Source organism: Amphiura filiformis, chromosome 1, assembly GCF_039555335.1.
Source record: "Amphiura filiformis chromosome 1, Afil_fr2py, whole genome shotgun sequence".
Taxonomy (NCBI): domain Eukaryota; kingdom Metazoa; phylum Echinodermata; class Ophiuroidea; order Amphilepidida; family Amphiuridae; genus Amphiura; species Amphiura filiformis.
The window spans coordinates 51438689-51466675 of record NC_092628.1 but is presented as its reverse complement, the minus strand read 5'-3'; the positions used below and the strand labels follow the sequence as shown (position 1 = coordinate 51466675).

General features: G+C 37.4%; 2 protein-coding genes across 3 annotated transcripts in view; one reads left to right on the top strand and one right to left on the bottom strand.

Moving 5' to 3' along the window:
- Window positions 1-946: 946 nt before the first annotated feature.
- On the bottom strand, window positions 947-22354 carry LOC140148600 (nitric oxide-associated protein 1-like). Its single transcript, XM_072170614.1, has 9 exons — window positions 20694-22354; window positions 19603-19780; window positions 19243-19384; window positions 14643-14942; window positions 13908-14119; window positions 9760-9891; window positions 8662-8778; window positions 7218-7335; window positions 947-1686 (listed from the first exon to the last, which is right to left on the bottom strand). Exons 1-9 carry the CDS (start codon window positions 21773-21775, stop codon window positions 1499-1501), a joined length of 2469 nt encoding a protein of 822 aa, XP_072026715.1. The 5' UTR covers window positions 21776-22354; the 3' UTR covers window positions 947-1498.
- A 136-nt stretch (window positions 22355-22490) lies between these two features.
- Window positions 22491-27987, top strand: part of LOC140148578 (nicotinamide/nicotinic acid mononucleotide adenylyltransferase 1-like) — a 65381-nt gene continuing 59884 nt past the window's right edge. Inside the window, exon 1 of one of the 2 annotated variants that reach the window (XM_072170588.1) lies at window positions 22491-22700. In XM_072170588.1, the coding sequence (XP_072026689.1) occupies window positions 22511-22700 (190 nt within the window). In that variant the 5' untranslated portion in view covers window positions 22491-22510. The remainder of the gene's footprint in view (window positions 22701-27987) is intronic. The other variant, XM_072170595.1, reaches the window with a different exon arrangement.

The following is a 27987-nucleotide window of genomic DNA, read 5'->3' as shown; positions in this document are numbered from 1 at the left end:
AATATTGAGACAAATAAAGCTGACACACAAGACATGAATTCATATCGTCGGCAGAGTGCAACACTATCGTATGTGCAGTAGAATGCAATAGCTGCCATTTGCAACATTTTAATACATGGACTTACTTTTAACCAATAACACTAGAAAAAACACCCAACTACATGTAAATGTGATATCTTGGGGTTAGCTTAGTGGCCATCAGGAAAGTATACAAAACATCAACACTTTACAATGAGCACGATGAGGGGATTGTACTGCAAACAATAGGTATTTTACAAAAGGCAGCTATTACATTCTACTGCACTTACGATAGTGTTGCACTCTGCCGACGATATTAGGTTATAAAAAGATTGTCAAAAAAGGTTTACCCGAGTGGCGAGACTGTGAGAGTCAGTCAGTAATCTATAGTCCTGTGTGTAATGCTATGTCAAATCCAACATACTGGATTGTCATGCATGGGGATCAAAAGAATATAACGCTAGCAAGTATCCGCAAAGGACCAAAAATCATATGATGACTGGTGTCTTAAAGTGCAAGCATCACAACGTCTGTGTATGTAGCTCTTACTGAATGACATCGCCACAATGCATTACATGCATATAGTAACTAAACACCACTTAAATTCAATAAACAATCACTTAAATCCAAAGTTTACTAGGGGTATAGCAAAAAAGCAGGACGTATACTGCTAGCACAATGCTGGAAATTTTGCAGAAAATGTCTCACCTCAGAAGTTATCTTACACTTCCCACAATGCATTTCTTCCCTGCACTGATTTGCTATTCAGTGCGCCATGTGTAGATAGTGACAAGAGATACCTCAATTGCAAGATTTGGATGAGCTGTTAATCAACCAATGTTGCAATGAATAGCAAATCAGTACAGTGAAGAAATGCATTGTGGGAAGTGTAAGATATCTCCTCTGGTCTCAACTCAAATAAACATGATGAAGATGCAGCTGATTCCAAGTAACTTGTGCATAGCAGATATGGTGTAGCAATCAAGTACTGACAATAACAAATGAAAAATATCACAATCATAACTTCCTGCAAAAACACAATTTCAGTTGATCTCAATTTTCAAATGATACTTAAAAGTAATATTTGACTCTGGTCAATAGCGGCACTTCCATGATTTCCATTTCAGTGATGTTCAGGTTCAAGTATTTTACAATTTAAGAAGATAAATCCCTCAGTACAAAACATGTTGGAACGAAGATGTAGATGTATCAAAACTGGCAATGCAGCAATACCAATAATTCCTTTGTACAAAATAAGTATGCATGTATTGCATTATCTTTGGCTGTACAAGTATAGTACATGACAGCATCATTGTAGATTCACATTTACTGATCTTTGGCAAGTACAAACCTTGCCATGTTCATTGGTAGAAACATATTCAACAAACATCATCACATAAAATATGTTGGCCTATCACAAGATCAAGCTCCCAGTGTATTGCAAGCTCACCTTTGAACCTTGACCTTTGACCTTTCCACATCATGACATGAACTTCACAAGCTTGTCTCTATTGATGCCATAATATGGTGTCCCCTTGATGCGCTGACCTTTCATCAGTATCGCATAAGGCAGCAATGATGGTTGACGCAAAAGGCAGCCATTGCCTCCAGGTGTGTAGGCCCTAAGCTTCACCTCCATACCACCCCCTGCTGTGACCGATGCCCAACCTGGGGAAATTACAAGTAAATGAACGAGAGATGTTAGTGAGGATTACATTTTCAAACATGTATGTGATGCTTGTGAACATGACCTTAATTTCATGTCACTTGTATGCATGATTGAATGACCTGACAACCCAGCAAACACAAAACGTTTTCGACATCATTCGCAAAAGGTTAGAAAAGGTTGCAGAAAACGTTTAAATGTCCGGTTATATAAAGGACATAAAACATTTTCATAACATTCAAAAACATTTGTTGATAACCTACTGCAAATATTCTAACATAATGTTATTTAAGTGCTGACAAAATATTTGTCAAAAAACTTACAAAAAATATTTTACAATAACATTTTTAAATTATAACTTGTAGTGTGTTTTCATACAAAACGTTTTAAAACGTTTGCATGACCTTTATATAACCCGACAGTTAATGTTATTAAAACGTTATCTAAACCAAAACCCAAAATATAACATGTTTAAAATGGTTTGAAAATATTTTTGTGTTTGCTGGGATTATACCTGGAATGGGGGGGGGGGGGGACCTATAAATTCTTTCCAAAGGTGTTCGCCCTCTGGAATGGGTCTTGTAACCATGGATGGCCAGGCCATGAGTTTAAATAAATTCATACAAAAGTCCACAGTTGTGGTTAAAACAGACACACATACATACAGCCTACGAGGTTTTTGATACTGTGTAATAACAGAATTTTGGAAATCAATCTAACAAAAGATCCTTGTGATATTTATTTCACTGGAGTATTGTGAGAAATGCAAAGGGTAACCAAACAACAAGACACAAAAATGTAGGTGTAAAATAACTCTTCACTGAGATATAAAAACAACTGTACATCTCTTGTTACAAATCGCAAGTGTTTATCTGTTTGACCAAAATAGCTCTTAATAAAACCCAGTGCATAAAAAAATGCAATTCCCCAATCCAACATGTGTTGAAAGCAACGAAAACCAACAAGCCTTTCAAGTGTATCAAGTATACGGACACAAAACGAAGTGACACACTTCTGTTATATTGTTTGGAATGAAAACAATGCAGGCTCCAGTCATCCTAACCCACTGCCTATCAATTTATACCTGTTCTGCAGTACAGGGTGGTTAAAAAAGAAAGGGGACACATAATTTTGACATCAAATTTAATTTACTTGCTTGGGTACTTATTTACACATTATTAAAGTGCATGCGCTTTGAGCATTAGTGGTGAACAAAATACAAAGCAGCAAGTATTGGAGGGGGAAAAATCAATTTTGATGGCATGGACCTCCAGAAATCGGGTGGTTTATAATTCACAACATAAAACTGACCAAATTAGGTTTGGAAATTGTGTAAGGTAGGTCAGTGGCGTAGCCAGGGGGGGGGGGGCATGCCCCCCACCCGTCAGTTCATGTAAGGCCGACGGTAGACGGAAGGCGTTGTTGAAAAAAAAATTGGGTTAACAATAGACTATTTTTCACCCAGGGTGACAGGAAAAAGGGAGAATTGTAAAGAAAATGATGAAAAATTGTGAATTACCCATAAAAATTATGTGTTTTTATGTTAAAGTACCGCCTATTATCCTTTCTTTTTTTTTTTTGCTCTTCACTTTTTTTCAAACCATGCAAAAAATTTGTGGGTCAACAAATCACAACTTCCGTCGGTAAAAAATATTTCCGTCGGTACATTTACAAGTTGTGCCCCCTCGGTTCCAAAATCCTGGCTACGCCACTGAGGTAGGTCATTTATGCAGTCTGTTAAAATCATCTGCTACCGATGGATCATTTTGTATAGCATCAATTTTTATAAAAGAAAAATAAGAATGTGTACATTACAATCAAGTTTAGCTCAGATAGGAGTACAGAGCAGCAGAGCATTAAGGGACTGTTCACAAACACTTGTAAGGGGGGCTGATGCAAAAAGGGGGCCCTGAAAATATTTTACCCTCCTGAGGGGGGCCCTTAAAAAATGAGTTTATATGCTTTGCTATAGGGTTGACCCATAATTTTCATGTCAAAAAGGGGGGCCCTGAAATTTACGAGGTCTGTAAAGGGGGGCCCCGAAAAATTTTCGTGATAAAATTTTTTTGCATCAGGCCCCCCCCTTACAAGTGTTTGTGAACGGTCCCTAATGCCATTTGGACAGATTGACATGTAATTTAAAATCTTATCTAGACTGAAGTGAAGGATGCCCCTTCCAACATTCTTTAATCAAACTTTAATCTATGCATTTTCATATAATTCACATAATAAATAGAATTCATGAAAAATTACATTTTATTTTTTCCTTCAAAAACAAAAAGTAAGCATATTATAATAATCAAACGTACAGGAAAGGTCGACTCTTGTCAATCCCTACAATTCTATCTGAGAAAATCATATTTGTATTAAATTTTTTAATTTTTTACAATAACATAATTTTGATTGTTGATGTTGATTATTCTTTATTATGATCTGTGTATGTGAAGAAAAAGAAAGGGTCCTGCAAGTTGCACTAGATTAGGGAACTAGGACAGGGTACAAGCTGCTATATGCAGAGACAATATAATGTGAAACTATATAAATATACCCCCGGCCCCCAACTCAACACAAAAGTTGACAACCATGAGAGTTACCAAATTGCGCAGAAAAGGGGTTATTTTTTTACCAGTAGCAAGGACCTTGAAATTGGCAAAATAGGGGGTATTTAAGTTGCATTGTCCGTGAAATTTGACAGTGAAATTAGCATAATAGGGGTATTTAATTTGCACTGTCCATGAAATTTTGATAAAAGGGTAATTGAGAAAATCCAGAAATTTTATGTCAATATTTAGTGTCATTGAAAGCGGGTGTTTGAAATTCTAGTCATTGAAAACCGCAAAAAAGGGGTTGTTTTTGGCCATATTTTGTCCTCGATTTTGCATGAAAAAGGGGGTAAATTTGATGAAAAATCATTGCAAAAGGGGGCTTTTGAAAGATTTGGTAACTCTCATGGTTGTCAACTTTTGTGTGGGGGGGCCGGGAATATACCTGAATAACATGTCAAAATTAAAGGCATCATGTAAGATTTCATAAAACTTGGGCTTTCATATTTATCTGCATCCATTCTTTTACGTGTAAATAACACTTCCTGATATTCTTACCAACATCTTAAATGGATTAAGGGTATTACTACACCTAGCCAATTTTTGCTTATTTTGTGTTTTTCTCAAAATTATAGCGCGTGGTGACAAGTAAGATATGTATATTATATAGGGCAAGGGCGTCAACTACTGCACTGAAAATTCAGCAACTCAAGGCAAGTAGTTATTGATTTATTGATCAAATATTGGGTTTCCCTCATTTTTGACTTTAACTCCACAACTGTTGTCTGTGTTGAAATAAAATTTCCAGTGTAGCAGTTGTAGTCCTTGCCCCTATAATATACATATCATACTTGTCACCAATGCACTATAATTTTTGAGAAAAATGCAAAAATAGGCACAAAATTGGCCAGGTGTGTAGTACTACCTTAAGCCATATTGAAACAATTGCTGAGGATGCCCTCTATGTTATTTGATTGAAGAGGTACATTTGTAGGATTGAAGAAATGATGTGCAAAACTTTAGCCTCTCCCAGTCAATGATGTGGTTTTCCTGTGCAGTATGGACAGTTATTACAGACTTATATTTTATGTTACTTATTGTTTGATTATGTGTTTGTTTATTTAATGTCAATATTTACATTGCTATTCATCTAAAGATAGGTCACAGTAATTGGAAACTTTATTTCCTAAAGGCACTACATCAACAATGCTTAGGAAAGTTACTTTTTTCCTTGTAAAAGTACCATCATTTTTCATCATTTTCTGTGATTCCTTTTCTCCAATAAAGGCACCAGATGAATCACCTTTTCGTTTACGTGCTACTAACCAATCACAGGTTGTGGGAAGTAATCAGGACAGTGAAAAATAATTTCCTTTCTGGGAACGTGAACTGCTGTTTGGAATATTTTCTGCGAGCGCATGGACGGGAAGCGCCCGGACCGTAGCGTTTGATGCTTTTTTGGGCAAAAATTCCCTTTTGGTTGGGGCAAAGGTGTTAGGTTAGATGGGCTTGGATGGGTTTGTATAGTTACAATAAGGTTTTGGAGATGGGTTCGTGTAAGGTTAGGAAAAACATTGGAAAAATCAAATTAAAAAAAAAAAATTCCACCTTCAGTTTTTTCTGCAACTATGAATTTTTTTCTGGGAACGCCGGTACCACGATACCGTGGATTTTGTAGCCCTGGGGAAGGTGATCGTCAGATGTAAACTAGTTTTTTTAATCCAGTCTCCAATTATACCTACCCACCAATCCAACCACTTAGAATCCCTTTCCTCCCTCCTACACACTGCCAGCTTGCCATTTATTGCTTTTCACCACCTCACATTGACCAATGAAAGAAGTATGGTTGCTGGTGTAATGCAAGTGGACAGCTTAATGCAATGGATGATGCATCATGTATGGTAACATAGTCATATATGACAGACCAAGAATGTTAGCATGTTGTGTCATCTTCAGCAAATGCACTTACAGCAGAGTATCAACTGCATCTTTTACATCTTGCCCATGGATTAAGAGATACAGACAAACAGTTGAAGTCTCAGCATCACCCGATAATGAGGGCCAATCGTTCCCAGACTAAACTGCTATGTACATACCGTGTATTGTTACACACGCACGGTCGAGCGATCGACCCTCATGAATATGTGAGAATTCCTAGCATACAAAGCACAGGGACTTTGACTGTTGATAAATAGTCTATATTAGTCTATGATTTTGCCCCATTGCTATAATCTGCTATGTATAGACTAACAGGAATGATGGTGATAGCTGGAGAAAATCACAATGTAGGTTACTGGTCAAAATTTGATCAGCCTAGGTCTGTTGTCTTGGTTGGTTTTGATCCAAGTACTAAAGTACAGCTTCAAGGCTTCAATACTACTGTAGTATATATCTCACCACCTGAGAACAGAATGTCTGCAACATCCTCATCCCAAGCTATGTTCAATTCCATATCAACTTATTTCTATAGTCTGTATATCTACCTTGAGTCACTGGCACTAGCTTTGAAGTTTAGCGTGTGCTGCGTTGGCTTAGCGTGGTTTCTTGCGTGTACATATGTGGCACATTGATCGCCAGTGCCGGTGACTCGAGGTAGATGTATAGACTTTAGACACTTACCTGCTAAAGAGAACAGATACCTTCACTTCCAATGTCTTAATTACCAAGAAATTGAAGCTTGCCCATCATTTGAACAAGTTTACCTTCTTAAATTAGTCAATTTGACTTCACAAACATTAATCAGTAAATCAGGCTTCAGCAGCTTACAGTGTTCAGTTAGTTGAAATATGTTTTGCCTTGACTATTCATTTCAGACTTATTCTATTTTTAAGTTTAACAAATCTTAGTTATCTGCCAAAAGTATGATTTTGAATCTGCCAAAGACAAACTTCTTGTCAAAATGATGGGTGACCAGCTAAGACACTGTTCCTTTCTATGTCAATGGATTTATCTCTGTCACTCACTACCATAAAGTCTTGATAGATTCTCACCTGCTGAAGAGAATAGAATATCCGCTGCACTCTCTTTCCAACCAATGCCTTTCACATCCATGTCAAATGATTCCAAAGCTGGGAAACTCTTCATCCTGTCGTCACCACCCATTGGTACCTGTATATTGACAAAATTATAGTTGGCTACAATCAGGTTGCTCTCCTTCTTTAAACCTTGGAATCATATATTTTAACCTTCAAAATTTACTGCTGTATTATTTTGGAAGGAGTAGTTCACATACAATGCTCTCGCAGTCCTACCATGATTTGCCCTACTGAATTGAGCACACATGTTCACCAACCAGGAGGTTACTTCTATAATTTAATGGTTTACAGGAATAACAGTTGATTCTCATGAGTAAATATGATGAGAATCAAATCCAGTTTCAACAAAAACAAATAAATTAACCTTGTCAACGGACAAACTTAAGTCTATTAGATTCATTTTCCTTGCTTGGTTATTCAAACTTACAGTTAACATTCTTACCAGTGATGGGGGACATAGGTCTCGATTACCCCCCGACTGCTTAAAAATGTTCAGCTCGCTTTGTCTGAATTGGTAGCCCCATAGTTTCCCACCGACTGGATGCATCTCCCCTACTGACAGCAAAAGTGATGGGAATTGACCCCACTGTGCCTTTTCGCACACTGATTCTTACTAGGACACAGCTATAGATCTTGGACAAATGAAAGCTGACAAGTTTGTCTGATAAAGATGGCATGAATCTTAAATATTGCTTTGTCTGGCTCCATCGGTTGTCTTTAATAGTACTAGAGCTCTCAACTTTTTTTCAAAGTTTTCGGTGACTTTGGAGAACCACTGGACCTATTCTGAAATGCTAAGATCATTAGGATCATTCACAGTTTGAAAAAAAAAATTGAAAAAAATTACGAAAAAATTACAGTTTGTTATTCTTAATATGTAAACCACAAACTAATGTTTACCTCTTCATCTATCACATATTATAAATGCTTTGGTTTTCCATGCATGTATAATAATGTGATAGATGAAGAGGTAAATATTAGTTTGTGGTTTGCATAGCTAAGTTACAAACAGTAATTTTTTTTTTAAATTTTTTTTCAAATTACCTGTAAGTGATCCTAGCACTTCAGAATAGGTCCAGTGGTTCTCTTTTTTTTTTTTTTTTTTTTGGTACTTTGACCCGTGAATTCGGACCCGGGTAGGCCAAGAACGGGCAGGAACTCGGGTACCCGGGAATTGGTGAGAGCCTTAAATAGTACTTAAGTTTTTATAAGCTATTAAAACACATGAGCCCACACAGTCAACATGAGTCATCAAATTTGAACTTATTGCATGGAGAATGTTCTTGATTTCAAGTAATTCCAACAAATCTGATTTATTTAAAAATGACCTTCCGAACATTCATCTCCTTTATTCTTGAAATTTTGTCAATGACAATGTAATCTTGTTATCCCAATTTACCGCTAGTAATTTCTGTCCTGCATGCTGTGCATAGTAAGAGTCTGCCTCTTCTGTTTTGACCACACGGATCGGAAGCCTTCTACAAGTGAATAGTGTGAAGTATATGGATGCAGCACCCTAGGAAAGGAAAGAATAAGAAATATGTTACGATAGGATTGATGGATGGTAATTTAGAATTGGTCAATGAGATGGATCAACACAATTGCTTATTGCTAATAATTAGACTCTTATGATCAGTGAGCTTGTGACCAAACCATTGCAGACTATAGCTAAATGTACACTCAGTTGTTAAGCTATTGACTAAAGAGGTAGACTACTTTCTGTTATGTTGGGAAAAACGCTTTCCTCCATTAATTAATCAAAAGTCAGTCACTTGTTGCTCAGGAGTCATCAGCGAGCTCTTGCATACCAATGTACATCGTACATGTATAATGTATACGACAGGATTTGAAGACTGTTCATTATACTATAATTGGGCATGATGTGAAGTCATACCAGTATACCCCCATTTCGGTTCGTCTGTTTTTGTTTCCTCCAGTAATAATTTGTGATGGAAATTTCATGGTTGCAGGAGGTGATGCATAGGCAGTGAAATAGAAGTGATAATTATTTCAATGAACTGAGTTAGTGCTCAATCTTGAAGATTTCACCTGGTTATATATCAAGTAGGCCTATAAGTTTGCAACAGATTTACAGATCTAACACTGCAGTAAATTCAGTTTATGGTGACAGCATCACCAACAGATTCTGCTCTCTTTGCATTCACATGTCTAAAACATAATCCCACTTTTAAACATATAAATTTGCCCCTTGTTTGTGTTACTATAAAACTATTAAGAAGGACAATGTCACCCTTGAGATGTCACATTTCCATGGCTATACATATTGGGTTATTCAAGTTGAAATCCATGCAACCCCATATGGAAGACATTACCTTAATTTCCAACACAGGGGGTGTAGATTTCAAATGGAGACACCAATTCAGGTAACACCATCTAAAATTCACACTCCCTGTGTGGGAGATTAAGGTCCTGTCTTCCACAGGGGTGTATGGATTTCAACTGGAATACCCCCATCCAAAGTGTTGTGCTAACTTACCTGTAAATAGTCTAGTCTGCCAAGGCCAGCAAGGAAGAAAGTCTGGCCTGGTTTTATCACCACTGTTTTTGGCTGAATCACTGTTTCTGGGACTACTGCTTTCAGTTCTTTTAATGTCAGCTTCGTAAGCACCTAAATAGACAAATGAATAATAACATTTGAACATCTTAAGGATGCACACAGGATCACTGAAGTGTTACATGGCCAAAATTGAGTTTTCATCACTAATGTCATCTTCAAACCGTATTTTATCTTGTCATTAATAGATTTTAAAGAAATCTTAAAATTTGAACCATAAGAAAAGCTATTTTAAAGACCCTTTTTCATTAAAAATTCGTCAAAATGCAAAAGCAAATAAATCATTGTTTTCCGCAATAGATCGCGTTCTCGAACGCTGCATCTGCGGCATACAGCTAGCAAAGACACGCACACATGGTAAACTGGATGGACGAGGTGATTACTGATTGAGGCGCTGGAGTCACCAATCGCGATCACTACCGTATTTTATCGTATTGATCTCTTCCATGGTAGGTAAAGCTTGCGCCATTGCATTCTTGAAACTGCGGGCCGACAGACCACCACCGTCCCGTCCCAGAATCAGTAGGCCTACTCGATAAATTTACGCCAAAAAAGTGCTGATATAGTGGTATAAATTATAGTTTTGTTTTATTTGAACATAATAGTGAATTTTTTGTTTGATTTTGTTTTGTTTTTCAAGTTTCATTCTGAACTTGAAAAGATGAAATTTATCTGTAAGAAGTAGTTACCCGGGCCGTAAGAAGCCCTGTAATGATGACGCAATCTGGTAGATACGATAGAAAGCGTAGGCCCTAAATAGTTTGCTAGTAGGCTAGACTTAGCCGTATAGTACATCATTAGGCTTATTATGTTATGTTTAAAAATTTGTTTTATTTCATTCATTCATTCATTCATTTCATTGTTATTAGTTGGACAAGAATATAGACCTATATTAGCTTATATTTTATGCAGTCCCAGCCTTGGTTCGGGAGCCACTGCGGTCGTTCAGCCTGTCTTAATTTTGAAGACCATAAAAAATATAGTTACTACCGGTAGGCCTATATTAGATACCTAAGGCCCTGAATAATGTTTCAAAGTGTTATTAAAACACGGATTTAAGATTCGTTTTCAAACGTTCTTTACTCCTGATTGACCAGTAACGCAATGTCAAAAAGCGTTGACATTTCAATACATCATATCGACCATCTAGGCATATAGGCCTACAACTCTATGTCAAAAATGTCGATATTTGAAATCGGCATAGCGAGCACGCGTTTAAGAAAGCATTTTCATGAATGGTTTAATGCTAAATAATAATTTCAAACGAGAAATATAATCGAAAACGCAAATTTGTGCTTTTTTCATAACCCATTTTAACTACATTTCCATTAGTAGGCCTATTAGGTTTACCATATACCATGATTGCGATAAAGGCTTTTGGTTTTACAACACTTTTTGTGAATGTTTTGGCCGAATGCCTTTTTATTTGCAATGTTTGTCTGGCTTTCAACTTTCACGTTTATAATGTTTTCTGCATACTTTAAAAGGTAAACTGCTTTAAAGCATTTTTCGTGAATGTTTTCATGCAGTGTTTTAAAACGCTCTTTATAGCATGATGCCTATATGCGGTAGGCCTACTGCATAAATCACAATCTAATTTAAAGCCATAAGTGTTTCGTTTTCTACTTTTGAAATTCGGTTTTGTTAGGCTATGTAAATTTCCGTGTTTTTCAGTTTTCTTGTGACCTTTCTGTGTTTTGCCCGTTTAATATAGGCCTATAAGCCTACCTTTTTTTCGTTTTAATACAAGAAGTTTATTCAAGACATATTACAACTTTTACCCTCACTTTTTACATGTTTATTTGATTGAAAACAACAACAGACACACTTTTTTAAAATTTTTGTTGTTGTATTTTATTCACTTTTTATGCGGTACAAAATATTTTACAACTTTATTGTGGCTTTAGGCCTATGATAGGCCTATGACTTTTGTACGTGTTTGATATTCCGTAAAAAGTTACAAATAAAATATGATAACAACAAACAATTACAATAACAAAAACGGAATATTGAGTAATGCGACACATCAGAATCTTTTAAAATATTACTTGGGATTCCTGTGGTGTAGGCCTAGCTATAACGGCCGTTAAAATGCCTATCTTTAGTGCGGACGGGCGCTGTGGTGCCTCTCAAGCACCAACTAAAAAAAAAAGCAACAGTAGTAACAACATCATGTTTTGCGGTTCAGAAAAGGACAATGAACATAAAATGCAATATTTTGTCAACACCAAAAAAAAAAAAAAGAAAGAAAGAAAAAAGAAAATCACCAAAAACGATAAATTAAAAACATTGCATTTTTAAAGCAAAATTATGAAAATTAATACAAAACAGAAATCGCAATTATCATGATTTATGTCTCAATTTATTTTTCATTTCATAAAACTTCCTGATTATCTGCTAAAATAATTGCTGGTCAGTTATTCTATCCTAATTTTAATGTTCTGATGTCCATAAATTTTAATACAGAGCATGATCTTTTTTTATACGGAACAGGACAAAATTGTACTTAAATAATCATGGTTTAGATTCGGCGGCAACACGACCATGCACTGTGCAACTTATTAGCGTAACCTGTCTGTCTGTCCATGAGCCCTGTCGCTCCTCAAACGCCGACGCTGACGTCAGCGGCCTTGCCGGAAGCTCTGCTGCACCATGGAAACAAGACTGCAGTAAATAAAATGGCTACACCATGTGGATAAACATATGCCGAATGTGCACGGATAATTTTTTCATATTGTATATTTTACCTTCTAAATCACCAAAAATGCCAATCTGCTGCAGTTGGGCGCCCTTCTCATTTTCTAACTTGACCAAGCGTCACAAGTCACGGATTATATATTCATGGAATAATCTTCAAAATGGACCTAAAATCTGCTGTATTTGTCTAAATCGCGATTTTCGGCAAGTTCACTTTGACCACTTTTAACCATTTTTGGTCCGCCATAGCGTCTAAATGAAGCATCACTGAGGTAAGTTTTTAAGTCAAGCGTTTAGATATGGCCAAAATCTAGATAGTGTTTTTCATTTTTTTAAATTAGGGCCTAGAACTTTTTTTATTACCCATGATTCAAAAATTTGAACACGGGTCACACGTTTTTACTGATTTTTTGCCTATATTTTAAAAACTAAGCAAAATTTCAAAAAAATAAAAAAACACTTTCTAGATTTATTTGTCTAAATTAATAAAATTCATGTTTTACAGTTTTTGATTTTCAAATAATTTTTTTATGGCGGACCAAAAATTTTTGGTCAAAAAAGCCGTTTTTTGGATTTTCACGAAAATTGTACTTTTGACCCCAAACTGACATTTTAAATGGATTTATGAGCTCATTTCCGTTCAAAAAATGTATACTTTTATATACTTTACATAAATAGTTTTCGAGTTATGAGGTGAATAATAATGGATAATTAGTGATCCTGTGTGCCTCCTTAAGGGTAGACAAGGTATTGTTGGTTGAAGCAGCCAAAATATTGCTTTTCATTATCTAATTCAATATATTCCTGAAAAATAACACCTTGATGTTTTGCTAAAGTTCATTTTACAATCGTATATTTTGAAAACTTGCTTAATTTATTGTTGTGATTAAGATATGTATGTTTTACAAAAGTGTTGTTGTTTCAGCCTTCTTTCTTTACAACATAACTCAAGAACCACAGGACCAACAAAAGTATATCTGTGATATTTAAATTCTCCTACACACTCGATATGAAATGATCAATGCAATTTTTGCCAAAGCTCACTAACATTTGCAAGATGCTGTGAACTACCAAATTGCAAGTTTAAAATAGTTGCTAACCTTAAAAAAATGCACATATTTGGACTTGACTGTAGACAATGAATCATCACTCATAATGTTAAATGTGTGTACACAGGTGCTGTGCTATTAGAACCAATCCCAACAGCAGATATACAAATTTATTGATGAACACACATGAGTCCTTGGGCCACGCCGGGGCTTGAACCCGGGACCTCAGTGGTGCAAAGCGAGGGAACTACCGCTGCACTAACTCGCCCTCCTTCAGAATTAAACCTCTTATAAAATCGTACCATGCCCAAAGCCCAACCATACCTGCTGATTATGGATAACACCAGGTGTATCATAAAACCATCTACCATCATCAAATTCATTGGGATGAAAATCAAAGGGTAGCTTGCTCTCAGACTTGGGAGCTGGTGCATGTTCTGATGATTTACCAAGTACTATGTTAAAAGGATCCTCCCCGATATGAAAATCTAGCTCCTTGATGTCCTTGTAGTAGTCAAAAGTACGACCTACATTGTCTGTTAAGAGAAAACAAGACATTTAATTAGCAGAATTTTAGATAAAAAGTTAACATTGTGTTTAAATTTAATGGAATAAATATCTAGATTGCGGTTACATTTTGAATTAGGATTGGATTTACAAATACTACTGCTATTATAGATTCCAAATGGGTTATTCCAGTTGAAATCCATACACTGGCCCCTATGGAAGACATGACCTTCATCTTCCACACAGGGAGTGTGAATTTCAAATTGGGTTACCTGAATGGGTGACCCTATTTGAAATTTAACACTCCCTCTGTGGAAGATTATGGTTATGTCATCTGTAGGGGTGTGTAATGAAGCTACCTACTTTCTGCAAAGATGTGTCATCATTTTGTTAATAACATAGCCACAAACTAAAATTTATTATGTATAATGGTGAACCACTTATAATGAGCACCTCAATTGATGATAATACCTGTAAATAAAGCCTTTTAAAGTCTAAATGTTTGTGAGATGAATTATATTTTAATATGACTTTCTATCCTCTTCTACATACCTTTAAAATAACCTGTGGTATCAAGCTCTTTCTTTGGCGCATCATGTTGCCCTCGCATCTTAGAGAACTTGTCCTCCATCAAACGATTCTTGTCTGCTTCTCTGTCAGCCTTTAACCTTTCAACCCTCTGCGCGACACGTGTCTTGTTGAGGTTCATGATTGGGAAACGCAGCAGGTTGAGGGTGGTACCAGGCCAGCGGGATATTGTGGCTTTACCCATGAGATAAGATGCTTTTGATTTGCAGTAGTCCGACTCCAGTAGGCGATTGAATAAGGTGGATTTGCCAACATTTGCTGTTCCTAATACAATGAAAATGATGAAATTCCAAGAATTTTTTTATTCATGCTACAAAATGTGCACAGAATATGATATTAAACATATTTATATTTTGCAGAGCACAAATGCAAAAATTTGTCTCACATTTGACAATAATAAGAGTGAGCACCTCATTATAAAAGCAATGGGCCCATTCCATGTCAACTCAGGGATGTGCACCGCCTAGCACCTCTTCAATTTTTTCTTTTTCTGTGTGGTGGTAGATATTGATGAGAAAGTAAAATCCTGAAAATTTGAGCTTCATACTCCATTTAGTTTTCCCGTGGCATCAATTTGAAATTTAGGGGGGTCAGCGTAAAAAATGTGTCGCAACGCGAAAGACGATGTTTGGAGGTCCATAAATGTATAAAGGGAACCCTTTAAAACTGTGAAAAGTATGTATCCTGGGGTACTTTTTTTGGTGTAGAATTCAAATCTGCTATCAGAAAACTTGTAACTCCTTTACTTTAAAAGATATAGGGCCCTCAAAATGCAACCGTTCAACCAGGACCAACTTTGGGGGGTCAGAACTCCAAAAGTAAAAAATAATTTTATTGTCCATTTTTTTTGCCAGTCAGAGCCCTTTGGTAGGACATTACTCTTATCCAATATTGAGCATATTAGAATACATTTAGCTGAGATATTACCCATGCAAAACCACTTTTTTTACATTTTGACCCCCTGAAAACCAATGTCAGACAATTTGCCCCACCATCAACTTCAGGTATGTTGAAGATATGTTCTTGGACAACATTTCTGCGAGAGATTGGCTTTGCCTTCTTCATACAGTTGTCCATGAATTAATTATACATGCAAAATCAAAAAGCTTCAACACATTAGTTAGGTTTGCCTTCTCCATAGAGTTGTACATGAAATCATTATACATGCAAAATCAAAATGTGTACAACTCTACAAGTTTTTTCTAATAGCAGATGGGTATCAAAGTTTTAAAGGGTTACCACCACAAACAGAAATAAATTATGGCTCAAAATTGAAGAGGTGCTGTGTGCACATCCCTGGAGTTGACATGGAATGGGCCAATGACAAGTTTGGGGATAAAAAGTTATGGACAACAATTAAGATCTTAAACAATTTATTTTGTCTTACTGGCAAGATTTACAGGTGGAATAATTCCCTGGCATTTGAACCTAGTTATACTGAAGATATAAGACTCTTTTAACATTCCCATTATATGTTGTATATTCAGTACCAGCAAGTCCATGCCTTAACTCCGGCGGTGGTCAATACATGTAAGCTCTCATGTACAAAATTGAGTTAGCTTGAAATTCCCCTGGACAAGGAACTTGTCTTGTTGTAACCTGTACGAAACTCGGAGAGCTGACCCTGGTTGCGAAGGCCTACTGCGGAATGTCTAGGGTGTGCGCTTCTTAGCTGCAAGTCCCTGTATTGTTTAATGGTTTATGGAATGATGTGGGGCCGTAGTGGTCAGCGAGAACCTATAAAGTGTGCTGAGGCTTGTGGATCAACATCTAGCCGTTGTGCCTGTGCGTAGTGCACTATTATAATAAATCACTGCGCTTTTTTATGCCTCCTTAACTATAGTATAAAAAATTCAATGTTATTTAATATTATCCCATTAATTATGATGTGAGCACTTACCTAGTAGATATACATCTCCTTGAGTACCCCAGTTCTTGTGTAGCTGAGTTATCAACCTCTCAATTCCATATCCTGTCTTGGCACTCACTAGAAAGATCCCTTGCACATTCTCTTTCCTACCACTTACCTAGTAGATATACATCTCCTTGAGTACCCCAGTTCTTGTGTAGCTGAGTTATCAACCTCTCAATTCCATATCCTGTCTTGGCACTCACTAGAAAGATCCCTTGCACATTCTCTTTCCTACCACTTACCTAGTAGATATACATCTCCTTGAGTACCCTAGTTCTTGTGTAGCCGAGTTATCAATCCCATATCCTGTCTTGGCACTCACTAGAAAGATCCCTTGCACATTCTCTTTCCTACCACTTACCTAGTAGATATACATCTCCTTCAGTACTCCAGTTCTTGTGTAGCTGAGTTATCAACCTCTCAATCCCATATCCCGTCTTGGCACTCACTAGAAAGATCCCTTGCACATTCTCTTTCCTACCACTTACCTAGTAGATATACATCTCCTTGAGTACCCCAGTTCTTGTGTAGCCGAGTTATCAACCTCTCAATCCCATATCCCGTCTTGGCACTCAATAGAAAGATCCCTTGCACATTCTCTTTCCTACCACTTACCTAGTAGATATACATCTCCTTGAGTACCCTAGTTCTTGTGTAGCTGAGTTATCAACCTCTCAATTCCATATCCTGTCTTGGCATTCACTAGAAAGATCCCTTGCACATTCTCTCTCCTACCACTTACCTAGTAGATATACATCTCCTTGAGTACCCCAGTTCTTATGTAGCTGAGTTATCAACCTCTCTATCCCATATCCCGTCTTGGCACTCACTAGAAAGATCCCTTGCACATTCTCTTTCCTACCACTTACCTAGTAGATATACATCTCCTTGAGTACCCCAGTTCTTGTGTAGCTGAGTTATCAACCTCTCAATCCCATATCCCGTCTTGGCACTCACTAGAAAGATCCCTTGCACATTCTCTTTCCTACCACTTACCTAGTAGATATACATCTCCTTGAGTACCCCAGTTCTTGTGTAGCTGAGTTATCAACCTCTCAATCCCATATCCCGTCTTGGCACTCACTAGAAAGATCCCTTGCACATTCTCCTTCCTACCACTTACCTAGTAGATATACATCTCCTTGAGTACCCCAGTTCTTGTGTAGCTGAGTTATCAACCTCTCTATCCCATATCCCGTCTTGGCACTCAATAGAAAGATCCCTTGCACATTCTCTTTCCTACCACTTACCTAGTAGAAATACATCTCCTTGAGTACCCCAGTTCTTGTGTAGCTGAGTTATCAACCTCTCTATCCCATATCCCGTCTTGGCACTCACTAGAAAGATCCCTTGCACATTCTCCTTCCTACCACTTACCTAGTAGATATACATCTCCTTGAGTACCCCAGTTCTTGTGTAGCTGAGTTATCAACCTCTCAATCCCATATCCCATCTTGGCATTCACTAGAAAGATCCCTTGCACATTCTCTTTCCTACTACTTACCGTACCTAGTAGATATACATCTCCTTGAGTACCCCAGTTCTTGTGTAGCTGAGTTATCAACCTCTCAATCCCATATCCCGTCTTGGCACTCACTAGAAAGATCCCTTGCACATTCTCCTTCCTACCACTTACCTAGTAGATATACATCTCCTTGAGTACCCCAGTTCTTGTGTAGCTGAGTTATCAACCTCTCTATCCCATATCCCGTCTTGGCACTCACTAGAAAGATCCCTTGCACATTCTCTTTCCTACCACTTACCTAGTAGATATACATCTCCTTGAGTACCCCAGTTCTTGTGTAGCTGAGTTATCAACCTCTCTATCCCATATCCCGTCTTGGCACTCAATAGAAAGATCCCTTGCACATTCTCTTTCCTACCACTTACCTAGTAGATATACATCTCCTTGAGTACCCCAGTTCTTGTGTAGCTGAGTTATCAACCTCTCTATCCCATATCCCGTCTTGGCACTCACTAGAAAGATCCCTTGCACATTCTCCTTCCTACCACTTACCTAGTAGATATACATCTCCTTGAGTACCCCAGTTCTTGTGTAGCTGAGTTATCAACCTCTCTATCCCATATCCCATCTTGGCACTCACTAGAAAGATCCCTTGCACATTCTCTTTCCTACCACTTACTTAGTAGATATACATCTCCTTGAGTACCCCAGTTATTGTGTAGCTGAGTTATCAACCTCTCAATCCCATATCCCGTCTTGGCACTCAATAGAAAGATCCCTTGCACATTCTCTTTCCTACCACTTACCTAGTAGATATACATCTCCTTGAGTACCCCAGTTCTTGTGTAGCTGAGTTATCAACCTCTCAATTCCATATCCCGTCTTGGCACTCAATAGAAAGATCCCTTGCACATTCTCTTTCCTACCACTTACCTAGTAGATAGACATCTCCTTGAGTACACCAGTTCTTGTGTAGCTGAGTTACCAACCTCTCAATTCCATATCCCGTCTTGGCACTCACTAGAAAGATCCTTTGCACATTCTCTTTCCTACCACTTACCTAGTAGATATACATCTCCTTGAGTACCCTAGTTCTTGTGTAGCTGAGTTATCAACCTCTCAATCCCATATCCCGTCTTGGCACTCAATAGAAAGATCCCTTGCACATTCTCTTTCCTACCACTTACCTAGTAGATATACATCTCCTTGAGTACCCCAGTTCTTGTGTAGCTGAGTTATCAACCTCTCTATCCCATATCCCGTCTTGGCACTCACTAAAAAGATCCCTTGCACATTCTCTTTTGTACACACACCTGCTTTTACACTGGCCTGCAAGAAAATTGAAGAAAAATTCAATTCTTTTAATTTGATATTATCATTATTTACATTACATTTGTACACAATTTGCATTGTAATATCCTGTGTTCCTTAATACATAGCAAATAATGCTCCCCTCCAACTGCCTTAAGGATTGCAACTCGAGTGGTTGAGCTATGGTATTGTAAAAGACTTCAAAATAGTAGAAAGTATCATTTCAGTAAATTTACCTCTAGTAGATGCTTTTTGATTCTCTCAGAGTAATCTCTAGAATCCACAGGTAATATGTCCATCTTGTTGCCTACCAGACACACATGCTTGTTACCTATCACATCCTGTAAACTAGGAATGAAGCTGCATGGGAAGTCTAGTAGGTCTACCATCACAAGTACAAGGGATCTCTTCTTCCTGAAATAGTAATGTCAAAATTGTCAAGAGCCATGTAATTTAGTGTGACAGACTCAGAACTGAGTAAAATTGACAAATCATTTACAATTTGGAAGATTTTTAATGATAAATAGGTCCACATTTGTTTATGCCTTGTAAATAAAACCAACAGGTCAACAGCTAAACATTGCAGGAATAATAAATTGATTTTTGTATTCCGGGAATTAGATTGAAGAAGGACTAGATGAGAAACTAGGAAATTAGAAGTAAGGAAAGCACTCTGTGTTTGGACTTAAAAGTCTTTTCTTTTTCCTGAATTACCATTTACTTACTTGTATGTTGGATTATATTGTTTGCCTTAAATTGGCCATTCAAATAAATATTATTATTATAAGGCCAACTAAAAAAAAAATAATGTGTATATTGTCCGGACTTTTTAAATAATCGGTGAGGGAGGTCCTTATTATTTGTTATTATTTTATTTTTTTATCATTCATTTCTGTGTAAAATTGCAATTTCAAAGTGTTTGTCAACATATTATAAAATCGGGGAGGCCCCCTAATATTTATGTTATTTCCCCAAAGCCCTACCGTACCCCTAGCTTGAAGAAAGTGTTTGCAATGTGTTTATAAATGATAACCAAGAACATCTGAACATGCCTTTCATTACATGTGTACAACAATTTTAGAAACAAAGTAAAGAAGCAAATAGGAAAAATAACTAAAATATTTGAAAATCTCCAAAAATTGGTGAGGGCGGGGACGATATACATGTTTTTTATTTTACTTGGCCTAATGTAAGAGTCGTTGTGTAATTCAAATCAATACTAAATAGGAAACAAACTTCTCAAAGAAAAAACCAGTGTAATTTATTTTAAATGTGTTCTCAGTATTTCAAAGTTGGAAATGAAAACAACAGTTTATCATCAACACACCTGATTGCTTTCACAATGTTAGTGTAGTCATCTTGATTGACACTGACATGCAATGCTTCTTTCTGCTTAATCAGATTCCAACACCGCACACATAATGCTTTCATAGTTGTGGTAATATTCCCTGCTTCTACCTTCTCCATAAATGACAAGAAACTTTGTTTGGACATAAAACCTGGTTTGTCCACACTATTGCACTGAAGAAATGCCCCACACCCAGAGCATGGCTTATTGCTGGTTGCAATACCGCTATCTATACTTTCAAGTAATTTTTCAGATGTGGACATCTTCTTCTTCTTCTTGAGTGACATCAATGTTGCTCTTACTTCTGGTTCTAAATCATCATCATGTTGAATATTTTGTTGTCTCATTTGGTTTTGTTCTACGATTTTCCGCTCTGCTATAAGCTCCTTTTGTAGTTTACTGGGAATGTCAAGACTTTTTGCACCTTGGTCATCATCAAATTTCACATTTTCATGCATTTCTGAATTGATTTTCTCTTTGAAGTCTACCCTAGTAGCTTCATCATGAAGTTTGAATTTTGTTTCACTAAGTTTTTCTTGTACTAAACCCATTTCTTGCTCCAATGATGATAATCGGTCCTTTTTTTTCTGTTCCCAAAGAATAGTTTCTTCATTACAGCTTGTATCTAAAAACACTGGTTCCCCGTGTCCAATGTCTGCCCGATTATTTGTCTGATAACCTAAACCTGTGGATGCTGATGCTCCAAAATATTGCTTATCAATGTCATTTACATCAGCATCAACTGACCATGGCTTTGAAGCTACACTTGGAATAATTTGACCTTTCCTTTTTATTGGTTTATCGAAAACAGCTCCTCCAAACCACTGCTGATCAAATTCATTTAAATCAGTATCAACTTCAACTTCACATTCTTCATTTTTTTCCAAGGGATCATCACTTCCAACATTTTCATGCCTCACAAAAGAGGTCTCCGCTGATAAGTTTTCTAATTCTCCACCAAAATACTGAACATCAAACTCATTGAAATTCTCTGATGGAATTTCTCTCCCCTGAGGATCATGAATATCAATTAATTCATCAGACTCATCAAGTCTATGCATCTCACCGGCACCAAACGTGCTATCATTTTTATCCCCCTCATATTCTGCGCCAGAGTGCTCACTCAAAAATCACGATTAAGTTTCTGAATGCCTCTTCTGCCTCGCCTATTAATTCCCCTGCGAGGGCCTCTTTGATTTGACCTCAGAGGCTCATTTGTTCCCATCTGATCATCTGCATCAGTACACACACTGCTACTGAATGAGAAACGTCTTACATGACCTTGAGGAGATGACCATAATAAGCCGCGCGTTGAGGGCTCCAACGCAACTGCTGCCAGTTTCCTACCACGCGAGTGCAGCACAGCTCTACCGTGTGAGCCGGTAAGCTGTGTGGCTCCCTTCACCGCCGCCGCATACAACTCGCAAGACACGGAAGGATCACATCGTTATTGATACGACCATTAAAAGGGACCTTCTGCCTATCACAGGCAAAATCGGACTGTTTCTCCAGCTGACCAACGATATTCTTAACATCATATCTTCTTGATCAAATATATCATTTTGTGTGAAGAAGTGAAATTGTCTTCAAATTTTGTGATGTTTTCTCCGTACCCACACGTGGGTTTGTTTTGATCTGCTCAGCTGCTTTTTGATTGTTGCACAATTTTGTTCATTTCGCCAGTAAGCAAGCCTCGTTCACACATGCTTTGTACTGTATCTTATTATTAAAGCATGAATGTTTAATTTATATAGAAAATAAAAAAATATATTTATAAATATTTTGTAAACTTTAAAATGCCGATTACAATTAAATTTGTTTCTATTTGTACGAGAACTTGCACGAAAAAGACATCACTAAAATCGAACAAGGACCAAAAAATACCCAGAAGCCCTTTGCGATTGAAGATGGCCGCTCCCACTCGAGTAGTTTTGCTGGCCTGCGGGTCGTTTAACCCAATTACAAACATGCATCTACGCATGTTTGGTAAGTATATGTATATGAAAGTTTAACGGAATATTGAATGTATATGTTGGTGATGTTTTTGTTCAAAGAGAATGTTTTAATTTTTAGTTAACCGCATTTTATGTGGTGTACGTGCTTCCTGTTCATTTGACTTGTTCAGTGTTGTGATGTTGTTGACATCAAGGATTCTCGAGTACTAATATATTATATCCTTCATTGATATATTCTCGTTCATTAATTGGTTAAACGAGTATCATGTGACCAAAAATAGTTTTGCTATTTTGCAAAGCAGTTAAAAAGCCGACTCAAAGTGCTATTTCCCGGGATATATTTTTTTGCTATACTCCTCTGAGTAGCAGATGACCTCATAGCAGCGTCGCAGTTCCTAACGGTCGGTGCAACTCGCCACATACGCGGGATATCGCTACCGGTTCTGGGGTATTAATGTGTAGCAAGTCGTGTTGTCTTGCGAAGTACACAAGCAGCAGCACAGAAGTGCAGCTAAAATACGGCAGTTTAATGACATAAATCTGAGTTACATCAGGAACAATATCTTAATATTTACGGCGAAATAACAGAGAACATGGTTACTCGTTTCACGGCGGTATTGTAGAGGTTAAAACATTACAACGGTAAGCTTTATAGCCACTCAATTGTGTGCGTGCTTTGTGCATGTAGGCCTACGTGTATTCAATCAAAACAAAGCACGGCAAGCCTAGCCTAGCCTTGATTATGCTTGGGCTTAGCCTACATTTATGCCTAGGCCTATGTCTATGATAAAGGCCTTTCTATTATTTAACCAATTAATGAACAAAGAATATATTAATGAAGGATAAAACAAATATTTACTGCTCTAAATTAGGGATCTGGTGGAATCTATTGGTCCCCTCGGTGAACTGGAGACCGTGAGCCTACTATTTCCCTCGACCTGGCGGTCTCGGGAAATAGTAGGCTCACGGTCTCCAGTTCACCGAGGGGACCAATAGATTCCACCAGATCCCGAATTTAGAGCAGTAAATATTTGTATACTATAGGATAAGCCACTCGTTTGCGCAAATGAAGTCAGTCATTCAGCCTATGCGCCTTCATGCATGTGATGGCATAGTACCCATGTACGTGTAGGAGTGTATTACCTGTGGAAGAGATGATGCAATGTTTTCGTCATCGTTTCAAAAAAAATTAAATGGCGAAAAAACAGCGAACATTTGGTCGAATCTTTCCATTACTATCATATCGTGAAAAACCAAATAGCTGAGGAGTTAGCTCAATATGCTAGGAAAATATTCTCTTCGATGACCCCATGGCGAGACTGGCTAAATAAGCTGTATTTTTGCTGGAAAGGGTCCGAATAATTGGCAGTCGATGGGCGCCATCTTGGACAAATTTAGGGTACCAAACTACCCAAAAACTGTCAATCATGGTACCAAACTACCCAAAACGTTCAATCAACATTCCGATGGTACCAAACTCCCTAGCAACCGTCACTCAAACTGCCGTGAAGTGACTTCAATTTTTATACAGGGATTGAATACGAGTGTCACGGCCCTGTTGACATTCACATTGTCATTGCCATGATTGTTGATCATGATTGTCTTGATATGCTTCAACATGTTGTTGATTGTGCATAGGTCATCCATAAAGTTTATTTTGTAATACTTCAGGTACGCACTGGTGATCGGCAATCACATGTTGAGGTCTCCTCCCCTTCTACGCGCTGTGCCGAAAAAAATACTTTTTTTTTAAAGAAAAGTAATTCTTGACCATACATTGACATAAATGATAAAATGCTATATGCTATAGCTAAAATAATAGTTTCTCGATCATGAGAGTAAGAGTATACTATGAATGCACTGCGTAATTTCGCTAGTTTAGTTGAATGACACGATAGCGCAATCGATTGTGCACGCTCAGGAAATGCAGCGCACTATAGCCAAAATATTAAATTCTCGATCATGAGAGCCAACTTGGACTTGGGTACCGGTACGCACAGTTATTTGCACCGAGCGTGCTACGCAAATACCGCCGCTTACGGCGCAAACACAGCTTTTGAGAATTGGCCAATCACACGTCGTTGCTAGGCAAGGACCAAGTCAAGGTTCGGTCATGCAGGTCGTGCGATCGTGTTATTCTATGAAAAGTACGCTGACACAGAAGGTACATCCTCTCATGATCGAGTAATTGTTATTTTGGCTATAACAAAACTGCTTCATTGACACTGTACATAAATAATTTCGATCGGTAGTCTGGGCATGAGCAGCGCAGATTGAAATTTGCATAGCTAATGAGCTTCGCCCACATGCAGAATGGCGCACACCATACGTTTTACCATTGAATTATCGTCCACAACAATCATTTGATCCATGCATATCGATCGTGCTAAAATCACTTAAGTTCCTGGTAGTGCTTGTTGCTGAATTCAGCACCAAAAGTAAAATAAGACTCTCAACTTTACACTAAAAACATACCCGATTGCTGAAAAAACCTCCTTAGATGATATGAAGCATTCAAAAATCGACAGTTTAATTTACTTAAATTTTGCAATTCCGAGCTACAAAACTGACTCGAAACAGCGATGAAAAAATTGCTGTAACTTTGCGGGGGTAAAAAGTATCTTGATCAAAACATACATGTATAGTGCGACACCGGATAAGACGACACCGGAAGGGTATCGTCATTGGTTTGCAATGGGAAGTCAATGTTTGCCAATCGGGATATCGATTGATTCGCCCAGCGCTCGGATTTTCCCGAAACATATGATCAATGACGTCATAATGAGCGGCGCTGTTTATTACGACTTGCCTTATTTGGATAACGAGCTACCGTATTTGGTTACGATAGATAATTTATGCTTGTTGAAATTCCCTACACAGTTTTGTATGTGCAGCGCTACCCAAAGCATGTGTGGTAGGGGCGTTGTACGCCGACGCAATTGTCATTGTGTGCCTATTTAGCTCTCATGATCGAGAAACTATTATTTTACATGCATACATGCTTTATACGCTACATGGATGCAACGCGGATGTTCCATAACTTTCATGGCCAAGAATTTTCCTGTAGTTCACAACGTAAACTTGTATGACTCAAAATTCGGACCAGCTCGCCATCATGATCATAAACCCTTTCTCAATTAAAAAAAACTTGGACTGCGCATCATCTGCGCATCAACATCCGGGTACATACTGGTTTTATTAATGTTTCAGATATAAAAGAAGCTGTTTTGAATGATGGCAGTTTAAATTAAAGTATGTTTTGTACTTGTTTATTTGTATACTACAATGTAAGTCTTGTTGTTTCACTGCTTGCTGGGTCATTTTGCACCCATAATCCTGTATAAAAGTGAATTTCTGTTAACTTCTGATATTGTGATATGTTTTGGCAGCGATATGTGAAAATTGACGTTGCTCAAGTCTATCAGCCATCACTCGATCCTTGAACTCGGAATAAAGCCAGAGATCTCGGGATTTATTATAAAAACTTAAATTTTACTGTATAGTCTAGAGCCCGAAGTTTACCGTTTTCTAAAATCCATTTTCCGTGTTGTAATCCGTGTTGTAAAATTTGTAATATGCATGTTTTATGAATAAAGCTTAAAATGTATAAACAATGATTATGAATGATATTAATGTTGCAATAAAGTGTTCAACGTCACGATTAATTAATATGCTCTAATTGGAATATTCTCACGATAATACTAGGCCGACTGTTAAGATGTTTGGATGGATGGAGGGGGGGTTCATGCCTTTGTATTATACCTTTATTTTGGTAATATTATTAAACAGTATTTTTTATCATAAAAATTGATACACACAACTCAAGATTGTTTTTAACATTTATTTCTCATTACAAAAATGTAATTATTTTCCATGTTGTACCTCCGATTCCGTGATATTTATTCCGTTTTCCGTAAAACGTCATAAAACGTAAATAGTCTTTCACATTATTTTTAGGACACCATTGGGCATTACAATCGTACAAAAAGTAGAAATTCAAGAAAAATTGAGGGCGTCGCTGTGGGGAAAATCACACACTATGGCTTTGATGCCCCCCCCCCCCCTCCTTCAATGCACAAATGCCAAATGTCTGAATAAAATAAAATGTTAAATTTCTGGCTTATGATTATGATGATTTTGACCTTATATTATTTTTACTGGAAATGCTTGACTTTTCCTTTACAAACTAACAAATTTATATGTTGATTCTTTTGATGGGAGTTGTGATGTGTAATACTTTTTTATTCGTTTGGAAATAATGGTCACCCAGGTTAGTTTTAAAAAAAAAGGGAAAAGGCATGATTTGACTGCCAGACCAAGCTAATTAGGAATTAAACAATGTACTTCCGTTTGTGGAATATTTTCTCAACTAAGAGAATAATCGAATCATTCAAGCCGGGGTGTGTGTGGGGGTGTGTGTGTGGGGGTTCAGAGAGGTTAACTGTGGGCAATCGGATTACATGTTCCAACCATCTCCTCCTTTATCATCTTCTCTGCAAAATGCAAGTGATTATTTGTGTTTGCTCTACTGTGACAAGGCTATCAAGTCAGTGTTACCTGGACAAGGTTTAAGGTTTTGGACTTAAATACATGTAGTTTATTATCATGTCCACCAATAATTTGTGAAACCAAGGACCTTCAATGGTAGTCCAGGAGCAAGATCCCACAGGGGGCCTAAATAAGGACTTGGTTCACCCTCCACTACATACAAGGTTTGACACCATAGGTAGTTAGTATGGACCCTCTAGATCACTGCTAGGTAGGTAGTGGACTCAAATTGTGGTATCACTTTTTTTTACAGGTCATTTTATGTATGAGCGTATAATCGCATAAAATCACCAAAAATAGGACAAAATTAAGGGGTAGGGAGATATAAATTCCCATAACTCAACTTTTACTCGTGATTTTGAATTCATTTTGGTATCAATATGTAGCTAAATGATTTTCCTAACTTTCTAGTATTATTTTTAAACAAAAACAGGTTTCATTTGAGCATATTTGGAAGTATATAGTCCATAAATGAGTGGTAATCTGATTTTTTAAACCATATGTGTAAAGTTTGACATTGGCCACAAATCTCACAACTATACCACTTTATATTTTCAAAATTGATTCAGTTTCCATTTTTTTTTTTTTTTTTAAATTTTAATGTTTAATTTTGTTTTTAATGTTAAGCATATCAAGGGGAACATTACTGTAACAGTTCCAATCATTATAATATGTATGAGTTCGTTGGGGTGTCTGTGGGACGAGGTGTGTGTGTGTGTGGGGGGGGTGCTGGGTGTACATAGGGTATGTGTGGGGATGAGGGGATGAAT

Coding starts and splice junctions, on each gene's coding strand:
- LOC140148600 (XM_072170614.1), bottom strand. CDS start 21,775: ATGCATAGACTTGATGAGTCTGATGAATTAATTGATATTCATGATCCT. Junction 19,385..19,602: donor TCAAAAAGCATCTACTAGAG/GTAAATTTACTG, acceptor ATTTTCTTGCAG/GCCAGTGTAAAAGCAGGTGT. Junction 1,687..7,217: donor TATTCTATTCTCTTCAGCAG/GTGAGAATCTAT, acceptor TAATTTCCCCAG/GTTGGGCATCGGTCACAGCA.